This window comes from Pseudonaja textilis, unplaced genomic scaffold, assembly GCF_049901715.1.
Source record: "Pseudonaja textilis isolate UNSWEBS1 unplaced genomic scaffold, rPseTex1.2 PTEXSCF68, whole genome shotgun sequence".
NCBI classification, from domain to species: Eukaryota; Metazoa; Chordata; class Lepidosauria; order Squamata; family Elapidae; genus Pseudonaja; species Pseudonaja textilis.
This window is the reverse complement of record NW_028262966.1, coordinates 26618-49540: the sequence shown is the minus strand read 5'-3', so window position 1 is coordinate 49540 and position 22923 is coordinate 26618. Positions and strand designations below refer to the sequence as shown.

General features: G+C 39.4%; 1 protein-coding gene across 6 annotated transcripts; it reads left to right on the top strand.

The window, feature by feature from the left end:
• The first annotated feature begins 574 nt into the window (after window positions 1–574).
• LOC113452215 (vomeronasal type-2 receptor 26-like) lies at window positions 575–21344 on the top strand. 6 transcript variants are annotated; one of them, XM_087919241.1, is made up of 8 exons: window positions 575–758; window positions 1096–1222; window positions 4635–4899; window positions 6457–6634; window positions 7979–8833; window positions 9271–9498; window positions 18136–18262; window positions 18530–21344. In XM_087919241.1, exons 3-8 carry the CDS (start codon window positions 4658–4660, stop codon window positions 19423–19425), a joined length of 2526 nt encoding a protein of 841 aa, XP_087775367.1. In that variant the 5' UTR covers window positions 575–758; window positions 1096–1222; window positions 4635–4657; the 3' UTR covers window positions 19426–21344. The 6 variants fall into 6 exon arrangements, 3 of the variants coding, with proteins under 3 accessions (XP_087775367.1, XP_087775366.1, XP_087775365.1); XM_087919240.1 differs by lacking the exons at window positions 4635–4899; window positions 9271–9498; XM_087919239.1 differs by lacking the exons at window positions 4635–4899; window positions 9271–9498 and having other exon boundaries at window positions 6356–6634.
• Window positions 21345–22923: the final 1579 nt, after the last annotated feature.

Here is a 22923-nt window from a genome sequence, read left to right as displayed (position 1 = left end):
AAAGAGTTGAAGTTTTCAGTGTGAAGCCACCTATCAGAACGTGGAGATAGTTCAGACAGGAAACCAGTTCCATTATATTATATTTATTGTAAGAACTAATCAGGGGTGGGATTCAAATGTCTTAACAACCGGTTCTGTGGGCATGGTCTAATTTGTGGGTGTGGCTTGGTGGTCACATGACTGTCTGGGCATGGCTTGTATGTAAATATTGTAAATATTTATGTAAATATTGAATTTTTTATTTAAAAAAGAGCAACTTTTACCCCAAATCAGGCAAAGCAGGCAGGCAGATTGAGTTGCTCACAGAATCACAGATTCACTTAGAGATCTACCTTTCTGCAATCTATTGCCTGAGTTTGTCACATAAAATTTGCTTGCAAGCAAAATCATAAAATTTGGAAGTAAGCAAACTCACAAAATTAAGTCACAACACACCATGCAAGTAAATATTGATTTTTGTTATAAAAAGAGCAACTTTTACCCAAAATCAGGCAAAGCAGGCAGGCAGGCAGATTGAGTTGCTCACAGAATCACAGATTTACTTAGAGATCCATGATTCTGCAATCTACTACCTGAGTCTTCACTGAAATGTAGAACCTTCAGTCCTAAGAAAGGTTCAGCTCTGCTTTTAGATTATCTAGAAAACAAGAAATGGAACAATTTCCTGCTTTGTAGTTAATCTCCCGGCACAGCAGAACAGCTGATGGTTGGGAAGGAAAACAAAGAGAAAATAGCAATTTAGCAGGCAAGTTTGCCAGGTAAGGAGTAAGTGGGCGGGGTGGGGAGGGTGCGCAGCATTTCAAACTCCTCTTCTTTCCTGCTTTTTCAACCTCAGCTGTGTCATGCAAAGCAGCTGAGGTTGAAAAAGCAGGAAATAAAGGATAGCCAAGTGCTCAGGCAGGTGGGCAAACCAGTTCACTGTCAGCTGCTCTTCGGAACTACCGGTTCTATAGAACTGGGACGAAGTGCTAGCATCCCACCCCTGGAACTGATGAATATTTCTCAGAAGTTTATGATGCATGTACTGATTTCTGAAAATGGTTGGATTCAATGGAATAAAATATATTTCTCTCCTTCCCCCCACCCCTCTCATAGACTATACCTCTTGCTCTGTGCAATGATCATTGCCGACCAGGTTTCAGAAAGAAAAGGAAGGAAGGGAAGCCATTTTGTTGTTATGATTGTAATACCTGTCCATCAAGAAAGTTTTCAAATGAAAGTGGTAGGAAATGTTGTACTGTAGTGTTTGTATATGTGCAAATGAAAGTATCCACAAAGACACAAACAGATAAGTCAGACTGAGACAGCTATCACACACATACAGGTCATTCTCATTATTCATGAGAGTTCCATTCTAGTTGAACTCTCAAATAGTAAGATTTAATAGAGATCTCTTTAAGAGAGGTGTGAATCTGTGTTAATGGTGCTGGACTACATTTTTGTATGCTTTTGCTAAGAGAACAAAGGCAATAAATGGTGAAAATTGTTGCAAATTTCCATCCCAAGAACCATAGCTGTCCACTGATGTTTGATGACATAGGATGTTTTCATTTTGTAAATACTTCTCAATGAACAAAAGTATGCAAAATTTGAAATACTGTTATGAATTCTGAAATACTGTACATATTTTCACAGATATGGATGACTGCTTAGACTCTCCAGAAGAACAGTATCCAAACAAGGAAAAAAACTTGTGCATTCCAAAGGATCTAAATGTCTTGTCTTAAAATGAATCTTTGGGCATCACTTTGGCTGTTCTGGCTTTATCATTTTCTGTGACCACAGTGGTGGTACTTGGAATTTTCATAAAACATCGGAATACTCCCATTGTCAAAGCTAACAACCAGAATCTCACTTATCTTCCCCTTGTCTCCCTCTTCCTCTGCTTCCTCTGTTCCTTGCTAATCCTTGCTATTCCAGCCCCAATTGCTGACCTGTCTTCTTCGTCAAATTGCTTTTGGGATCATCTTCTCAGTTGCTGTCTCTTCAGTTTTGGCCAAAACCCTCACAGTGGTTCTAGCTTTTATGGCTACTAAGCCAGGATCAAAAATGAGAAAATGGGTGGGGAAAAGATTTTCAAATTCTCTGATTCTCTGTTGTTCTTGCATTCAACCAAGTATTTGCATATTGTGGCTGTGCATTGGCCCTCCGTTCCCAATTTTAGACATGCATTCTCTTCCAGAAGAGATTGTAGTTGAATGCAATGAAAGATCAGGCAACATGTTCTATTATATTTTAGGGTATATGGGATTTTTGGCTCTCATCACCTACATTGTGGCTTTCTTTGCTCGAAAACTGCCAGACTCTTTTAATGAAGCCAAATTTATTGCTTTCAGCATGCTGGTATTTTGTAGTGTATGGGTGTCTTTTGTCCCAACTTATCTGAGCACGAAAGGAAAATACATGGTAGCTGTAGAGATCTTTTCCATCTTGGCTTCCAGTATAGGAATATTGGGATCTATCTTTTTCTCTAAATGCTACATAATTTTACTGAGACCAGAACTCAACACAAAGGACCAGCTAAAAAAATAAATAACAATTATAGATATTCATTTTATTTTGAAGAATTTACTAGTGCCCTTGGGAAGAAAGTTGGAGAGGTAAAATGTTGATCAGTCAGGAGGAACTAGAATGTGTAAGAAAAAGACTCAGAATACCCCCAACTTGACCTCACTGCTCTTCAAATGGGGAAAATGGATTTTTGGCTTAGGTTTCAACTGTCTGTTACTATTGCCTAAAACAATAAAGTAATATTCCTTGAATTCCTGCACCATCAGTTTCATGACCTGGCGTACTTGAAAAAGTTGATCATTAAAAAGTAACATATTTGATTATAATATTTCTGGTTCAAATCTTAAACCAACTCATCTTTGCTGCCAGATGAAGACAAAATACTGTATTTATCTCCCTGTATAAATTGTATGTTTTATGAAAATAGCAATAACATACCACTCCTTAGTGTTTTACAGGATTCTGAGAACTTTATGAGATCAGAATATTTTCCCCGTCAATCTATTCTTCATTTTACTGACCTTGGAAGAATAGAAGTTTAAATCAACCTCAAATAATCAGGATCAAGCTCTCTGTGGGCAGAGATACCCTGCAATACTGCATTCTAATCACTGTGCCACTTCTAATCATACCGCCAATGACTGCCACCTTCTCTTCAACCAGGAGCCAAGAATCAAGGGGGAATCCCAAATTACATCTGGGATCCATTTTGGCAGTGCAACCTCATCCAGCATCATAGTCCTAGAACTGACAGGTCCCAAATTGTAAAGCCATTCAGAATTGCCAGGGTTCAATTGAACATTATCTTTCTCCATAGAGATGTTCACAGTATCCAAGCATTAGGATAAGTCCTAGGATTTGCATTTCCTCTTTTGCCTATAGAGCCAGCTATGAATCCTACATAATAGCAATAGCACTTAGAGTTACATACTGCTTTACAGTGCTTTACAGCCCTCTCTAAATGGTTTATTGAGTAGCATATTGCCCCCAATATTTTGGGTTTTCATTTTATCGACCTTGGAAGGATGAAAGGCTGAGTCAACCTTGAGCCTGGTGAGATTTGAACTGCCAAATTGCAGGCAGCTGGCAGGCAGCAGAAGCCTGTAGTACTGCACTCTAACCACTGCACCCCTAATGGCTTGTAGCCCCTATATAACTCCCTAGGAATCTGACAACAGCCAATAGAATATTAAAGGAGATGTTCAATCACATGGTTTGATCACTTGGAGGCTCATGTCATTCATCAACCCAGAAAAAAAATATGACCCACTTTGTGTTACTTTGAGAATATGGATTAAAAGTGAACTCATTGAAATGAGGTAAAAAATCCAAGCAGTCTTTTATTTTGCAACTGTGTTGAAAATGTGCCTCTCCAAGGTTTTAGAACTTTTTGTTCTAAAATTTATTCACTTTGTAACTTAAAAATTTATTTCCAATGATATTTCTTTATTATTTGCTTAGTTATGAGGCTTTGCACTTTACTGCTCCAATCCAAAAGGACTTTCAGAAACTTACACACCTGCACCTCTTAGGACATTTAAACCAAACATCATGATAAAATTGAACTATAAATACAATAACTGAAAGTAATTAAAGACCCTCCCAGTAGAATAAAGGGGGAGGGAGTCTACAAAAGGACGCACTTGTCTTTGGCTTTTTGGATCAATCATTTTTTTAATGTGCTTCCAAGAATTCATCAGAGTGGGAGACAATATTCTATTGTTGAAGAGAATTCCATCTTTACAGCCAGAGAATTAGTTTTAAAAATAATAATAATATATTTTCATTGTAATGTTTTTTTACCATCTAGCTCATATATAATTGGCAGTTATAGGCTATTTGGTTCAGAGCATTGATTTCCTCATTCTATTTCTTACTCAAAGACTCTAAGGAGCTTCACTTTCGATTGATCTTATAATTAGCAGCAGAGTCTTGGTAATGCAACTTCTTCTCAAATCCTTAGGGATGTCCAAGGAACAACCCCCCAAAAACAGTGAAGACTGAAAGATGCTATTATTTGTGGAACCAGAGGGGTAGAAATGTCACAATCTGAGAAAGAATATATATGCAGACTATTCTAAATAATGAGAGCTTCTTCTTTTTTTAATGTTTCATTGTTGCAGATGGAACTGGTTCGTATCTGGTGATGAAAGTCTTCTTGAAAAAGATGGCATTTTTCATGGCAGTAATGGCAATCCTATTGCCAGGGGTTACATGCCTTATTCCTCATACTAAAACATGTGCTATGGGGAAACCTCAATTTATTAAGCACAAATATTTTCTGCCAGGAGATTTCACGATAGCTGGGATACTCTCTCAGTTCTACATGGCATCTGATCGAGTGGATTTCACAAGACATCCATCTGAAGAACTGGTTGATGAGATCATGTAAAGACTTTCTCTTTTTAGCTGTAGTATGTCTCAAACCAGATATCTTTCTCTAAGAAGATGCCTGGACTGAGTTAATTAGTGGTATTGCTTGCAGCACAAATTATTTCTCCTGGTTTCCTGCTGGTTAGTTCCTTCATTCTTAAGCTAATAGAAATGGATTCCCACTGATATTTCTTACTGGCAAATAAATAACAAATACACAGCTTAAGGCAGATTTCACTGCAATGCTTCTGTTCAAATTCTATATTAGGCTTTTCTCATTTTCTTACTGTGGAATGAATCTTCAGTGCTCTACTTTTGAAACACTTTTTATAGCTGATTGAATGTCAACCTTTAACAGTTTAATTTTTTTCCTGAATATTAGGGAACAATGGCACTATGTAGTACTTTTAATTTGTTTGTTCAGCATGTATGGAGTACAAACGTAGGGCTGCCCTAATGGAACAGTTGTATCTTTTCCTAGGATAAGGAATTCCAGAAAAAGAATTACATACATCATTTATATGGAATATATAAAGAATGGTTGCAGGAATTGGGTATATTTAGTTTAATGTTCCAATATCAAAAGGGCTGCCACAAAGAATAGGGGGTCAACTTATTCTCCAAAGCATCTGAATGTAGGACAAGAAGCAATGGATGGAAATTAATCAAGGATACAAGCATCCTAGAATAAAGAGAAATTTATCTAGCTTGCTTTACTTCCACCCACTTTAGGCACAGGAGTTAAGGAGCTTAAATCTGTAATGTTGGAGGAAAAAACATCCTATATTAACCGCCCCAAACTTTGTTGCTCCAGCTTGCTTGTAAGTGAGGGAGGAGAAGAAGTAATAGATAGAAGCTAATTGAGGAGAGAAGCAACCTAGAACTAAGGAGAAATGTCCTGACAGTGAGAACAATTAACCAGTGGAACAATTTGCCTCTATAAGTTGTGGATGCTTCAACACTGGGGTTTTTTAAGAAGAATTTATCTGAAATGGCATAGGGTTTCCTGCTTGAGCATACAGTTGGACTAGAAGACTTCCAAAGTCCCTTTCAACTCTGTTATTCTATTTGCTCTCAAGTAACGTTTAAAACATATTTTCTTCCTTTACCCATAAAAGGTGAAGATTGAAGAGCTAAAGATACAAGACTTAGAAGTAGGTCTGGGGTAAATCATAATGTTATTATCAATAAAGCAATCCATCAGTTTCCTAGTGAATAACTTTTAGGAATCATAATACCTGGCTTAAAAAATTAATGTATTGTCCTGACCGTTTCTCCTTTCATCAAAAAATAATGTTTTAGAACACTCTTTGGGGTGCTAATACATTCACATGATTTCTTGCATGGTATTATGCAATCTCTTTTTTTCTGTGTAGCATTTAGCTTAACTGTAAATAAAGTTTATGTAATGCCACATTTTTTAAGAGAAGAAATATGATTTGTAATGTATTTATGTAGACTTTTTCTACAGAATTACCAACATATCCTGGCCTTAGTTTTTGCAGTAAAGGAGATCAGTGAAAACAATCATATTTTATTCAACATGACTCTGGGTATGCACCTCTCTAACAGTTATTTCATGGCGAGATGGACCTACTTGGCTTCAATGGAGCTCCTTTCAACACGCGGTAGATTTATCCCCAATTATAAGTGTGATTCCAAGGACTGGGCAGTATCGGTTATTGCAGGACCTAACTCTCACATCTGTCCCTTCATGGCAAACATTTTGAATGTCTACAAGGTGCCTCAGGTAAGATTTACTCTTGAAATACATATCATGGTCTATGACAATAACTTTGAGAGATAGAAGGAAGAACTGTAGCCTAGACAATGCTTGGTTAAGAAAAAATCTGATCCCAAACCGATTTGAGAAAACATCTCAGAATTGACTCCAGGAAGGAAGGAAGGAAGGAAGGAAGGAAGGAAGGAAGGAAGGAAGGAAGGAAGGAGGAAGAAAAAAAGGAAGGAAAGAAAAGGGAGGGTCATTCTGTAATATAAAGATCAAGATAAATATTCCCAAATACTAATACATTGAATTGCTTAATCAAGTCCATGAATACTTAATATTATTATTAAAACATGGTGAGAAAAAAGAATTGATGAAAATATATTAACATTTCTATTAGGTGTATTTATAAGTTAAGGAATCATAGTATTTTAATTAGTTTGGATTCAGTTTTAATAGTAAATCGAGTATAGTACCTAAACATACCTATTTCATATGGTCGCCACTACATTATTCATCTGGTTGATGATTTGTGTTATTTTTTTAGTGTAACTTTATTACATTAAAACAGGTAGGGGGAAAATTCTTTCAGACGTGGAAGATTGTGGTTTCAGGGTTTGGATTATCTCAAATGATTGACCTTAATCTTGCCCACCTAAACTTGCTTACTCAGTTGTCTTTACATTGCCATGAAGTAGGGAGAGTCAATTCTGAAATGGTTATAACATTTCCTGAATGAGATGGCTATAACATTCTTGTTTTAATTGTTTTTATTAAAGTCTATTACGTGGCAAAATATATAATAGATATTATTAATATCAAGAAATATAAAGACAAAAAGATAAAGTCAAGAAAAATTGAGAAAGATAAAGGAAAAGGAAAGAAAGAAAGGCATAGAGAGAAAAATAAAAACCAGTGGTTTTAGTTTTTTTTAATCACAGTACAGAATATGAAAAAGCTACGACCTCAACATTTCTTTACATTTCCAGTTAATTCAAACCATTTCTATAACAACAAAGTTGATCAAATCATCAAAATGTAAAATCAAAGTTTCCTTTTTTTTCCATTTTAATTGTAAATTCAAAAGTGGTTTCCAGGTGGAAACAAAACTCAGTAAATTGTTCCCTTTAATTAAAGCTGTCAATTTTGCCATCTCTGTCATCTTGGTCACAAATTAACACATTGCTGTCTTCAACTTTGCAACTATGGTACTTCTAAACATCAGATTTTTATGAACAAGATTAAATATCTATTAATGTTTGCATTAATGTTTACAATAAGGACCATGAATTAAGAACAGATTTTTCAAAAATAATAAATACTTCATTTTGGAAAATCATGTCCTCCTCCCTTTTCCCCCACATTTAGCTGATATATGGATCTTCTCCAATGACAGATGACCAGATACAAGCTGCTTTCTTCCATCGATTTTTCCCAGATGGTGATCAACAGATTGTGGGTATTCTCCAGTTGCTATTATATTTTAGGTGGAAATGGATTGGGCTGATTCTCCAACGTAATGAGAGTGGAGACAGATTCATTCAAAACGCTGTTCCTTTGTTTTCCCAAAATGGTGTCTGCTTTGAGTTCATGGAAGAAATGGCCAAGGAAACATTTTCTAATGATATTGGAGCAGCATTTAAAGATTTTAGTAAAATGTACATTATTATCATGAAGAGCACTGCCAATGTCATTATCCTATATTGTGAAAACCAAGTCACCGTCATTTTTAGAATGTTGCCCTATTTTACAGAATTTGAAGAGATACCCATCGAGAGAAAAGATAAAGTTTGGATAATGCCAGCCCAGATGGAGTTTACATCCCTTCCTTTTCAAAAAACTAGGGGTATGGACTTTTTCCATGGTGTGATATCTTTTGAAATTGCTTCCAAGGAGATTTCTGGATTTAATAAATTCCTTCAGATGAGAAACCCAACTTCAGAAGTGGAAGACCATTTATTAAGAGTGTTTTGGGAACAGGCTTTTGAATGCTCTTTTCCTAAAGATAAGTTAGATGAAGACACTGGAATGCTGTGCACTGGTGGAGAGAAGTTGGAGAATCTACCTAAGTCTGTCTTTGACACCACCATGACTGGACAGAGTTACAGCATCTACAATGCAGTTTATGCTGTGGCACATGCTTTACAAGCCATGTTTTCCCCCAAACACAGAACAAGAGCAAAAGTTGGGAGAGAAATTTTTTTGACCCCAAAAGCATGGCAGGTAATAAGAGATTGAATGAACATTTCCCATTGGTCTTCTCTCTAAGGCAGTGCTGTGTCCTACTATTATGGATATATCGGAGTGTTGATTTTAAGTCTCCTGCTACTCCGTTTTCCAAATCTTTTTGGGGACCTAGAGAAACCTTTGTAACTGTGAATAGGTACAACAATGATACAACAATATGGAGGAAAGAATTAAGATGCAGCAAAATCTGCCTGTTTGGAACAAATTCAGAACACCTGTGGCAGGGGAGAAACATGAAGGATGTAAGAACAATAATTCATTTAATTAACCCAGTTGTATTAAAACAATATCCATAATTTAGTACCTTTGAAATTGATCTCCCTCCCTTCCTTCTTTCTCCCTCTCCCTCTCCCCACACTCCCTCTCCCTTCCCATCCCTTCTTTTGAAATTACCAACTTTTGCTTCATTTTAGTTACATCGCTATTTGAGAACCACGTCATTTAATAACACTGCAGGAGAGAAAATTTCTTTTAATGAACATTTGGATTTAGACACTGGATTTGACATTATCAACTGGGTCACCTTCCCAAATGAGACCTTTGTTAAATTCAAAGTTGGAAAGATCAACCCAGCCACTTCTCCAGATAAGCTATTCATCATTTCTACACAAGACATCACCTGGCCTACTATGTTTAACCAGGTATTTCCTGCTCAGATGTCACACTGTGTGTTCTTCCCCATCCCTTCTTGCTTCCAGAATTATTAATTTGAATGGATCTCATCCTTTAAGTTGTTAAGTTGAAAACTGCAAAGATGAAGAAATTATGACCAGAGATTTTGAAATACAAAGACTTCAATCTCTGTATAGAAAAATAATTTACTGATATATTCTCATTAACTCTTTATGGTTTTAGCAGAATTTACAGCTGCTGTCTACTCCTGCTGGCATTTCAAGCTTGTCTGGTTTAAATACATATTTGAAAGTTGCTAAAGTAATTAAAGCTATTTATCATATAATTCACCAAGTAATACAAAACATAAGAAATATCTCAATTTGTCTATTAAACAGTCTCATTCATCTGAACCTCCCCCCCACAACAAAAAATAGCATTTTCCCTTTAGTTTTCTCTTTTCTTAAATGGCATGTCCAGATTTTCCATTTACTAATCATTGTATCTGGGGAACAGTCAGACTAATTGGTCCAGTGATTGATTATCCTGACTGGGAATGCCTGCAGGGAATTAACCTTGAATCATTGAAAAGTCACCAGCAATCAATGACCCACATCCTCCTAAGCTCCATGGAACCTTATCTATCTGTTTCCAGGGAAGGCACACAGGCTGGAAAGATACCTATATTATAGGTAGTATTGCCATAAAATATACAAGCAATCAAGCAATCAGAATAGAGATGGAAGGTATCTTGGAAGTCTTTTAGTCCAACCATTTGAACTAGTTGAACAAGTTGAACGAGTCAACTTGAACTCATCACGTGTTGATCTATTGAACATAGTACATAGAATAATGAAGTTGGAAAGAAGTCTTCTAATCCACCCCCCTGCTCAAGCACAAGACCCTATACAATTTCAGATAAATTGTTGTCTGTTCTCTTTTTGAAAGACTCAAGTGATGGAGCACCCACAACTTCTGACGGCACACAGTTCCATTGGTTGATTACTCTCATATCAGTATGATATTTCTCTTTAGTTCTTGGTTGTTTGTCTCCTTGGGTCGTTTGCATCCATTTGTTTCTCTCCTTGGGTACTTTGCCTTTTGGTATTTTAGAAGATAGTTTGACCCCTTGTCTTTGTTGGAACCCTCAAATATTGAAACACTAGTATTATGTCAGCCCTAGTTCATTGTGTAAAACTAAAACCCACATTCAAATAGAATGTTCAGAAACTTTTGAGTTTTAATAAATCCTGGTTTCACTTTTTAAAAGGTTTTTCTTTATTAAACAAACGAAGAAACAAACACAAACATAAACAAAAAAAGACATTAAAAATGTTGAACATGGTACAGTCTTCCTAACATCGATCTTTGTCATTACTTTGCTAAGTCCAATAATAATAATAATAATACATAATTTCATTCCATATACATTAAATATACATATAATTATTCCATATTCTCTTGAATCTTCCTTTTCTCTAGCCAACTGTAAAATATGTCCCATATTTTATGATAATCCAAATCCTCCTTATTTTTTAATTCCTTTGTTAGTTTATCAATTTCTGCACACATCATAATTTTCCTAAGCATTTCAAATTCTTTTGAAATATCTTTACTTTTCCATTTCTGAGCATACGCCAATCTTGCTGCAGTAATTATATGGATTATTAAATATATGTTTTCCTTGTCATATTTCCTCATATTAATCCCTAACAGAAAGAACTCTGGTCTATGTTCTATTTTAATCCCACATATTTCTTCTAGCCACTTGCATAATTTTTGGGCCTTTTTGCAACTCCACCACAAATGGTAATAAGTTCCTTTTTCTTTATTACATTTCCAGCATGTGGGAGAAAGTTTTGAATACATTATTGCCAATCTTGATGGAGGTATTTGCCATCTATAAAATAATTTATACAAATTTTCCTTAAACAGTATAGCTTTGTTATTTCTTTTCCATAATATTTGCCAATCGTCTAAATTAATGCTATAACCAAAATTTTTCATCCGTACCACCATTGTTTCCTTTACATTTTCTTCTTCCAATTTAAATTCCAATAAGACTTGATAGATATTTTTTTATCATCTTCTCCTCATTTCCTAATAGAAGTTCATCTAATTTTGTCATAGTTCTACTAATTCCCCACTCTTTCTTGTCCTTTAAATATTTCAATTGGAGTCGCAAATAGGCCCACCATTCCACATCAATTGCTTGATTCTTCAAATCTTGTCTAGATTGTAATTCCCCTTTTCCATTTAGTATGTCTTTGTTATGTCCCTGGAACTTGCAAGAGTTCCCACTCAGGTCCGCTCACGCTGCGGGGGCGTTTGTTGTTCCCCATTGGCTGGTGTCCCCCAGCCGGCTATAAAAGCAGGCTGCCGGGTTCAACCAGCCGCTGATCGCTGCGAGCCAGTTCCAGGCTTGGCTAGCACGTTCAGTCCTTTATTGTTTCAATAAAGTATTGTTGCACCCATGCCCTGGTCTAGCCTCTCATTGCTCAACTACAACACTGGCGACGAAGGTGGGATGGCTACCAGAGGCAACTCGCAACAGCTGAAGTCACTGAATTGCTGAGCCGCAGCCGCGCCTCCGGAGAGCTCGGTCAGCAAGAGCGAAAGTAATAGTGTCTGTAGCCGCTTGTTAGCAAGCTACAGAGGAAAGTGAAGCGCTGCGAGCCGCAGCCGCTTAATGCAAAAGAGCGCGAAATTCAAACGACTGTCGGTTGAATTTCAAGCCGGGATACAGTGCGGTGCTGTAATTCCGAGTCACTGACACTAACGCAGGCGCGAAATTCAAAGTGCCGTCAGAGCGGTTAGCCATCGCCGCCTACGCTCCCCAGAAGCACGAAAAAACAAAAAACGCTGCCAACGGCCGTTGCAGCTTGCTGCGTGTAAACCCAGAGAGAAAGAGAGGTGCGGAGCCTCTCCAGAGCTGAAGTCACTTGCCCTCCCCAAGGGCACAAGAGTTCCTTTTCCTTCATTGTTGTGTCAGAGAGATCCTATAGCAGTTAGTCACTGGATTCTCAACATGAACTCCAACCCAGCCTTCCCATCGTTCAAGCCGGACGAGGAGAAATGGGAGTCATACAAGAATCGTTTTAACCACTACATCGACGCCATTGGGCTGGCTGATGCAGGGGAGCACCGAAAAAAATCATTTTTCCTGAGCTACTGCGGAGCCATCGTTTTTGATACTGCCACAGCACTCGTGGCTCCACGTGAGTTAAAAAATGTTCCCTGATCAGAACTGTTAGAAATCCTTACTAACCACTATTCTCCCAGACCCTCACAGATTGCCAGGCGGTTCACATTCCGAATGAGGAAGCAAGCAGACAAAGAGACTATCAATCAGTACATGGCTGCCCTTAGGACTGCAGCACTCCATTGTGGGTTTGGGAGCTACCTTGATGACATGCTCCTCGACCAGCTAGTCTGCGGGGTCAAGGACCTACACCTCCAAAGACGCCTACTCGCTAAGAAGGACCTCAACCTTGCTCAAGCCGTCGAGGAAGCCCTGGCAGCGGAGCTGGCAGCACATTCAGCCACCGAGATCCAAGGTCCTGTTTCCAAGCAAATTGCGGTTTCCGTCCACTCTGAAGAGGTGGTCATCGAGGAGGACCCCAGTGATGAGGTCGACATCCACCGCCTCGCCCACGCCAGACACCCGCAGGTAGGAGCCAAGCAAGAAAGCAATGGTCCACCCAAGCACATCACTCTGTGCCTATCCTGTGGTGGACCTCACCAGAGGGCCACCTGCAAATTCAAGGGAGCCACTTGCAACAATTGCCACAAAAAGGGGCACATCGCCAGAGTCTGCCAAGCCGCTCACAACTCGGCACAAAGGGTCCTTTCCTTTTCACATTCTGGACCCCAAAGGCAAGTATTGAACTGTCGCACGCGCCACTATGCCAAACACACTTGCCATGCTATTAGTAAAATCCCACTCTCCGTTTTATTAGAAGGTAAACCTTGTCATATGGAGGTTGACACGGGGTCAGCGCTCTCAATTATCTCGTGGAGCACCCTCAAGAAACTACAGCCCAGACTATCCAGAAACCGGCTCCAGAAGTGCCACCTAAACCTGAAGGACTACCAGGGGAAGGACATCCCTGTTATCGGCAAAGGCAAGTTCCTTGTTAATTTTAAAACTTTCAAAGGCCACCTACCTCTAGTGGTAGTTAACGGCAACCTCCCCACACTTTTGGGGCTTGATTGGTTCCCCCACCTCGGCCTAGGGTTAACAGGAGTCCATGCTGTCTCAACCTCTGACACTGACTCCTTATTCGCTGACTACTCAGACGTGTTCAGCGATGAGCTGGGGTGTTATAACGGTACCCCCATATCATTCTCAGTCGACCCCCAAGCAGTCCCAATCCGGTTGAAACCTCATAGAGTCCCATTCGCCATTCGGCCTAAATTGGATGCGGAACTGGATAAATTATTAAAACAAGGGGTCATTGAACCCACAGACTTTGCCAAATGGGAGACGCCCATTGTCACACCCCTCAAAAAAGACGGTAGCCTGAGAATTTGCTCAGACTACAAGACCACAATTAACAAGTTTTTACAAGTTAGCGCTTATCCAGTGCCCGTCATTCAACATTTATTACACACTTTTGAACCTGGCAACATTTTTGCCAAATTGGACATGTCTCAAGAGTATCAACAGTTCCCTGTTGACAATCAAACAGCGGAACTTCAAACCATTGTCACCCACAGGGGTGCTTTCTGGTGCAAGCGTCTCCAATTTGGCGTAAGTGTTGCCCCAGGCATTTTCCAATCCCTCATGGAGCGGATATTGCAGGGCCTCCCTGGTGTAGTACCCTACTTCGACGACATCTTGGTCTCGGCCAGGGACAGACCCCAACTCTTCCAGAGAGTTCGAGCAGTGTTAGAGAGGTTCAGACAGCATGGCCTCAAATTAAAAAAGGAAAAATGTGCCATTGCCACTAGACAGGTGGACTTTCTGGGTTATAAAATTGACACCTCAGGCATTCACCCCCTGGAGTCCAAGGTTAAGGCAATTCACGAGGCGCCCACACCAACCTCCAAAGCAGAACTGCAGGCCTTTTTGGGGCTATTGAATTTTTACGCATCTTTCCTGCCCCACAAAGCATCTGTGGCGGAACCCTTGCACAGACTTTTGGATAAAAAATCATCTTAGCACTGGGGACACAAGGAAGACACTGCTTTTCGCGCAGTCAAATCACTACTCACTTCAGAGGCAGTCCTTATTCAATTTGACCCCAACCTTCCATTAGTACTGGCAGCGGACGCATCTCCCTTTGGAATCGGGGCGGTGTTAAGCCACAGGCTCCCCAATGGCTCCGAGGCCCCCATCGCTTTCTTTTCTAGGACGCTCTCCGCAACAGAGTGCAATTACAGTCAAATTGATAAGGAAGCTTTAGCAGCTGTCGCAGCAGTGAAGAAATTTCATGAATTTCTTTTTGGCCACTCTTTCGAGCTGGTCACGGATCATAAACCTCTCCTGGGTCTCCTAGCAAGAGACAAACAGACTCCCCAAGTGCTGTCCCCCAGAATGACGAGGTGGACCCTTTTCCTAGCAGCGTACTCGTATAAACTCATACACCGTCCGGGAAAAACACTAACCCACGCAGACGCCCTTAGCCGCTGCCCCCTGCCTGCTCCAGCTGAAGATCCTGCCCCGGTCCACGCTATCTTTGAGGTCACTCAGCTTGACCTTCCTGTCACAGCCCTCGACATCGCCTCCAAATCCAAGGCAGACAAAACGATCGCCCAGGTACTGGACTGGGTGAGGAGGGGGTGGCCGGGAAATAACATTGAAACCAATTTCACGCCTTTTAAGACCCGTCAACAGGAGTTATCGAGTTTGCAGGGTTGTTTGCTGTGGGGCACCCGAGTGGTCATCCCGACATCACTTCGCACCCGAGTCTTGGAGGCATTACACGAGGGCCACCCTGGCATCGTCAGGATGAAGGCGTTGGCGCACAGCTACATCTGGTGGCCGGGACTCGACGATGACATCATCAGATGGGTAAGCTCTTGCCAACCCTGCCAAGAATCCTGACCATCCCCTCCAATCACATCACCCACTAAGTGGGAAAGCGCCAGCGCACCCTGGTCCAGGATTCACATTGACTTGGCGGGCCCGATCCACGGCAAAATGTTCTTGGTGGTCGTGGATTCTTACTCGAAGTGGATTGATGTGGCCCAACTATCCATGACCACCACGCAAGCAGTTACTAAGGTGTTAACCCGCCTGTTCGTAACGCACAGGTTACCAGACTCTATTGTTTCCGACAATGGTCCTCAGTTTGCCTCAGCAGAGTTCAGTCGTTTCGCCGCTAATCTGGGCATCCGCCACATCTTCACAGCTCCTTTTCATCCTGCCAGCAATGGTCTGGCAGAGAGAGCCGTTAGGACCACCAAAGAAGCATTAGCCAGGTTCAGCAAGGAAGACTGGCACCACAAACTCTCCCGTTTCTTGCTAAGCCAGCACTCAACCCCGTGCACAGTCACTAATAAGTCCCCGGCTGAACTCCTGATGGGTAGACGCCTGCGAACGATGTTGGACAGGCTTCACCCTCAATACTGCCCTGACTCTCCCCTCACTTCAACGTCGGGGGTTAGACATTTTTTCTTACAGGAACCTGTATTCGCAAGGAACTATGCCGGAGACCCCTTGTGGATCCCAGGAGAGATCATGGCCATCACTGGCCCCAGGTCGTACCGAGTCAGACTGGAGGATGGCCGCATCTGGAAAAGACACCTGGATCAACTGCGGAGGCGCCACGGTACCCACGCCAGCGCTGACTCAGGGGCACTGATCAGCCCTAGGCTACCATTTCAACCATGCAGCGACACCAGTTCCTGTGACCCGTCGCCCCATCCAGTCGAGCCAGGGAGTCTGGACATGGACAGTGACCGTCTGATAACTGATCTACCCGTCCCAGCAGACGAGGACACATCTCCACCGACCAGCTCTACGACTCCCGAACCAACGCAGACCGATGAGCAAGTTCGCGACTCCACACCGGTCCAGCCTTCCACTACAAACTCTGAGTTACCAGACAACTCACCAGAACTGCACCGTTCAGGGCGCCAGCACAGGCCACCCGCTTATTTAAATGACTATGCATGTTCGCATCTGGGGGGAAGGGGTGTTATGTCCCTGGAACTTGCAAGAGTTCCCACTCAGGTCCGCTCACGCTGCGGGGGCGTTTGTTGTTCCCCATTGGCTGGTGTCCCCCAGCAGCCGGCTATAAAAGCAGGCTGCCGGGTTCAACCAGCCGCTGATCGCTGCGAGCCAGTTCCAGGCTTGGCTAGCACGTTCAGTCCTTTATTGTTTCAATAAAGTATTGTTGCACCCATGCCCTGGTCTAGCCTCTCATTGCTCAACTACAACAGTCTTCATAGGAGATGATTTTTCCTTGTTTCAATAAATGTGGGTGCATCAATGCTTCCAAAGTTGATAGCCAAATAGGTATTTCTACATACATTTTTCTTTTTATTTTATTCCATGTATTTAAAAGAATCTGTCTAACTTTATGTCTTTGAACATAGTTATAGCCCTTTAAATTATCCTGCCAGAGGAAGGTATGCCATCCTGATTGCAAATTGTAACCTTCTAATATTAATATTCTTTTATTTCTATGGTTTATCAAATCTTTCACCCGTTAAAATTGCAGCTCTATAATACAATTCCCAGTCGGGTAGGCAAAATCTTCCTCTTTCTGTAGCATCTTGCAACAACTTCAGTTTGACTCTTGGTTTTTTCTTTTGCCATATAAAATTCACCGTATGGGGGCATTTTGAAAAAGGAATAATAATTTAGGTAATACATTCATCTTTATTGCCGCTATCCTTCCTATGACGGGTAGTCTTAATTTATCCCATTTTCCAAATCTTCAGATGTTCGTTTTATTAGTGGATCATAATTATCTTTTTTAAGTGTTGTATAGCTCGCTGAAATTATAATCCCCAAATATTTAACTTTCTCTACAATTTGGATGCCCATTCTTGCTGCTAAAATTTCCTTTTGTTTATTTGTCATATTTTTAGTAATTATTTTTGTTTTCTCCCTGTTAATTTTTAGCCCCGCAACTTCTCCAAATTCTTCTAAATTATCTATCAGTTTTGGTCCCGGATTTTGTGGTTCTTCTAAAATAAAAAGTAAATTATCCATGAAGGCTTGTAATTTAAACTCTTCTTTTTTCATTTTTAAACTTTTAATTTCTGTTTCTTTCCTAATTATTCTTGCTAACACCTCCAACATCAAAATAAACAAAAGTGGTAATAGCCAGCATCCCTGCCTAGTTCCTTTTTGTATTTGAAATTTGTTTGTTATCCCCCCATTCACCAAAATTCTGGCTTCTTGCTTTTCATATATTTCCAATGTAACATTTAAGAATTTTGGTCCTAGGTCCATATATTTAATTTGCTGCAAACTGAAATCCCATTTCACTTTATCAAAAGCCTTTTTGGCATCTAAGAACACTAATGCCACCTGTTCACCACTATGATCCTCATAGTATTTCTATTCATTGAATATAATTGTTTTAAAACAGAAGGAGATTTTGGAACACCTACATCCTACGTTCTTGGTGTAAAAGTAAAATCCACATTCAGATAGAATGTTATGAAATGTTTGAGCTTTAATAAATCCTGGTTTCACTTCTTGATAGGTTCTACCTCTTTCTGTATGCAATGACAATTGCAATTCTGGGTCCCTGAAGAAGAAAATAGAAGGGAAGCCATTTTGCTGTTATGATTGTCTTCCATGTGCAAAAGGAAAAATTTCTACCCAGATGGGTAAGAGCTGTGTTGTGCAAAACTATTCAGTCCTCTTAACTGTGATTCAAAATGGTAATTTCCAAACTTCCTATAAATAGCCTCTAATGTGATGATCGAACCAATGATATACCATAGCTATATAAATATTAAAAATGAAACGGTTACCAAAAACAGAATATTTAATATAAATAGGTATTACTTAATTGGGAAAAATTAAACCAATAATTAACTCTCAGTCCTGCTACCTGAGCATTTCTAGAAATTAACCATGTTTTGTTTTTCCAGATGCAGTTGACTGCTTTCAATGTTCAGGAGACCAATATCCAAACAAGGCACAAAATCTTTGTATTTTAAAAACAACAACCTTCCTGTCTTATAATGAGCCACTGGGAATCACCTTGGCCAGTGTTAGTCTCTTCCTTTCTTTCATCACAGCTTTGGTGCTGGGGATTTTCATTAATCAGCGGAACACTCCCATTGTCAAAGCCAACAACAGGAGCCTGACCTACATTCTTCTCATTGTTCTTCTGCTCTCATTCCTTTGCAGTTTGCTCTTCATTGGACAACCTGACCAAGGAAAATGTTTCATGCGACAAGCTGCTTTTGGCATCATATTCTCTGTAGCCCTTTCTTGCATATTAGGGAAAACAATCATTGTTGTTCTTGCTTTCATGGCCACCAGGCCTGGTTCCAAAATGAGGAAATGGGTGGGGAATAGGCTGGCTTTTTCTATTGTCCTATTCTGCTCCCTGGCACAATTTACCATTTGTACAGCATGGCTGACAATTTCTCCCCCATTCCCAGATTCTGACATGCACTCTATAGCTGAAGAAATTGTCCTAGAATGTAATGAAGGTTCAACCACAATGTTTTATATTGTTCTTAGTTTTCTGGGGCTCTTGACTTCAGTCAGTTTCACAGTAGCCTTCCTAGCTAGGAAGTTACCGGATAGCTTTAATGAAGCCAAATTTATCACCTTCAGCATGTTGGTCTTTTGTAGTGTCTGGATATCATTTGTTCCAACCTATTTGAGTACTAAGGGGAAATACATGGTGGCTGTGGAGATCTTCTCCATTTTGGCTTCAGCAGCTGGATTACTGGGTTGCATCTTTTTCCCCAAATGCTACATCATTATTATGAGACCTGATTTGAATACAAAGGGACAGTTAAAAACAAAATAATCCTGAAGTTCAATTTGCTCATTGATTCAATTCAACCTTCCCCTCTATTCTTACAAAATAATACAAAGTGACACTAATGAGGATCTTTATTTTCTCCAACCTGCACTCTTTGCATTTGGTCTTTAAGATACTACCTAGAAATTGAAGCACGGCCTGAGGCCTTCCCCTGATCACTCTTATGACTGCTGTTATCACTTATGACAGCCTTGTTCTACTAAGTCATGCCCTCTCAAAGTATCTATAGTAGTAGAATTCAATTTGCTTTGATTCTCAGAATATACCAGTTACACTTGATTCCTTTTCCAAACGACATACATTTCTTGTATCCAAATAATGGATCCAGCTAACATTACTTGAAGCAAATCCATTCTAATTCCCAAAGATTTGAGTACTTTATAGTGATTGGCTCAATTAAAGTGTGCTCCAGTATATGATTATTTCCTAGGCTGCTTAAGGAAAAATGATATTTATTGTTAGATAAAATATCTAGGAAACCAAAGACAAAGGAAAAACTCATTACTTTGCAGCTAGGCACTATAAATAAATGAATAATGATAGATACCACCCCCAAAGATTAAGAAGATAGGATTGAAGATTATGAAATCCAAAAGGATATCATAGTTTAGGTCTAACTTGGTACAAGTGTTTCATTAATACATGCCAGTATGAATCACAACTATAAGTAGGTTGTGGGAAAATGTACTTTTACAGAAACATACAAAACTATGGGAGAAAAAGACCTAATAGTCCTTTGAGTCTACTTTTTAAGTTTATTTGTTTTTTCTTTTCTTTTTAATGTATTTTTACTTATTATTTTTAGATCATAGATTTTTATTTTATTTTTTTACCCACATACCTCTTTGTATGTGGAGATGGAAATGGTAATAAGCAATCACATAGTCCTTGATATTCTAAAATATTAATAGAGGATAAATTGATTGGCAATTTGACAGTTCATTTTGGCCATGTTGTTCAAAATGTTTAGCTTAATCATTTAGTTCTCAGAATATGGAATTATAATAATTAAGAACATCTACAACAGTAGTCTATCTGCTTTGCATTAAAATATGTTGAAAATTATGACTCTGACTGATTTAACTTTGACTGTCTTTATAATTGTAGCCCAATTTCGAACTTAATTCCCAGTACAAAGAATAAGTCAAGTAGAAGGATATAACTTGATTAGAAATAACAGAATAACAGAGGTGGAAGGGACCCTGGAGGTTTTATAATCTAACTCCCAGGTCAAGCAGGAAAGCCTATACTATTTCAGGCAAATAATTGTCCATTTTTTTTCTTAAAAACTTGTGCTGGAGTGGAGCGCCCATAACTTCTGGAGGCAAGTTATTCCAGTGATTAATTGTTCTAACTGTCAGGAAAGTTCTCTTTAGTTCTAGGCTGCTTCTTCCCTTGATATGTTCCATCCATTGCTTCTTGTCCTGTCTTCAAGTCCTTTGGAGACTAGGCTGACCCCCTCTTCTTTGCAGTAGCTACTTAGATATTAGAACACTGAAGTCATATGATCCCAAATTCTTATTTTCATTAAACTAGACATACCTAATTCCTGCAATGGTTCTTTGTATTTTAATTTCCATTCCACTGATAATTTTTGTTGCTCTTCTCTGCATTCTTTCTAGAATGTGTCAACATCTTTTTAATATAAAATCAATCTGCTACTTATAAATAAAGGAGGATGGAAGCCTATAACATGAAGACTCTCTTTCTTATAGCCATTCAACCACAAAATTTTCCTGGGGTGGAAAAAAACAATTACAATTACTTAGACTTAATGGATCTTCCTTGTTGAAGATCTACAAACAGATCTAGAGGGTGGCTATACATCTGGTGATGAGTTCTGTGACACTTGAAATCCTCTAAAACATCCTTTATTTCTCTCATTTTATAGATTAGGATGTACATTATAGCCAGCATGACAAAGAGAGATACTTCCCATGAACAATAAAGAATCTAACTAGATAGGAAGTTTAATTTGTTTTAATAAAACACATTTGCCATATTCGTATACATAAAGGAAGTATGACTCCAATGGTAGTTGATTAGTGTTTGGGGACAAACCCCAAGCAGAGTGCACAGCAGCAGTCAAGCCAGGCAGCCAAATGAGAGAGAGGCTGGGCCCAAGAGTATACACACACTGGAGACAAAAACACTGTTTGTAGTTTTAAATAGTTATTTAATTCACACAGAGATTAAGAAGTGTCATTCAGTCCATATGTCATTATCCAGTATATCCATCCAGTAACCTAGTCCATTAACTAGTAATTACAATGTCTTTATCTGCTTGTACATCTTCTCCTCCCGATACCTTTCTCTCGAAGACAACGCTGAGTATTCACAGGATATCAGCTAACCAAGTAAACAGTCCTTTGTTCAGTAGAAACGGTATCCAGCACAGTAGCCAACAAGCAGACGTCTCATACAGGAGTAAACAGCAGGCAGCAGAGATCAGAGAAACCAGCAGACCAGCGACCAGTAACACCAGGAACCAGACCAGAAACCAGGAAGCAGAAACCAGAGACCAGGAAAGTGTTACATCTCTCTCACTGCCTTATTACTGCTGCTTGCAAACGCACCCTTAATTCATCACATACATTGTAGTTTTTGTGCTTAAAGCTACAAACATTAAATGCAGGAATTGTTTATCACCCAACCTGGTGCTGCATAACACAATTCCCTAAGAGACATAAACATATAACACCATATTCTAAACCATATTTTCACAACTTCAGGTGTTAATGGCACTGGGCTTTAGTAAATTATTGTCTCCTTCCAACAGGCTCCAGCCGTATCATTACTACGCATGTGACTGTCTTGACGCTAGGTGCCCAAATCTGTACAAATTTAAGTTTTTATCAATATTTGTAATATTTGAAGGCTGCCTGATTATCTTTTAGTGGCGCAATGATGTGACAATTTGCAGTTACACCCATATCATTCCATCATTTGTTTATATATACCACTAGTATTATACAGAAATAGAATTTCCTGTTTCTGCAGGAAATAATAAATTTATATGCTGTTAACGATACTCACCATTAGTTTGACTATATATTTGTCAGCCTCTTTCTTGTGTCTCTTTCTGATGCAAAACTAGCATCTGCATAAGCACTCAATATGAGATCACCTTTTGGTTCTAGATACAGTGCATGGTGTAATGTTCCTTTAAGATATCTTAAGATTCTCTTCAATGCTATCCAGTGACATTGAAGCGATCATTATTGTGTCGTGCCAGCTGATTAATACTATAAGCTATATCTGGACTTGACCAATTGCTAATATATGATAAGCTACCAATCAAAGATTGATATATGACCTTATCAAACTTGGGACTTTGAGTATCCATTTTGCAAATATCCTGACTCATTGGAGTCTTTGCAGGCTTACAAAGTTCCATCTTATAATCTATTAGCAATTTAGATATCTTATCCTCCTGAGATATCTTAAAACCTTTCTGTGTTTTCTACTATATTCAAACCTAGA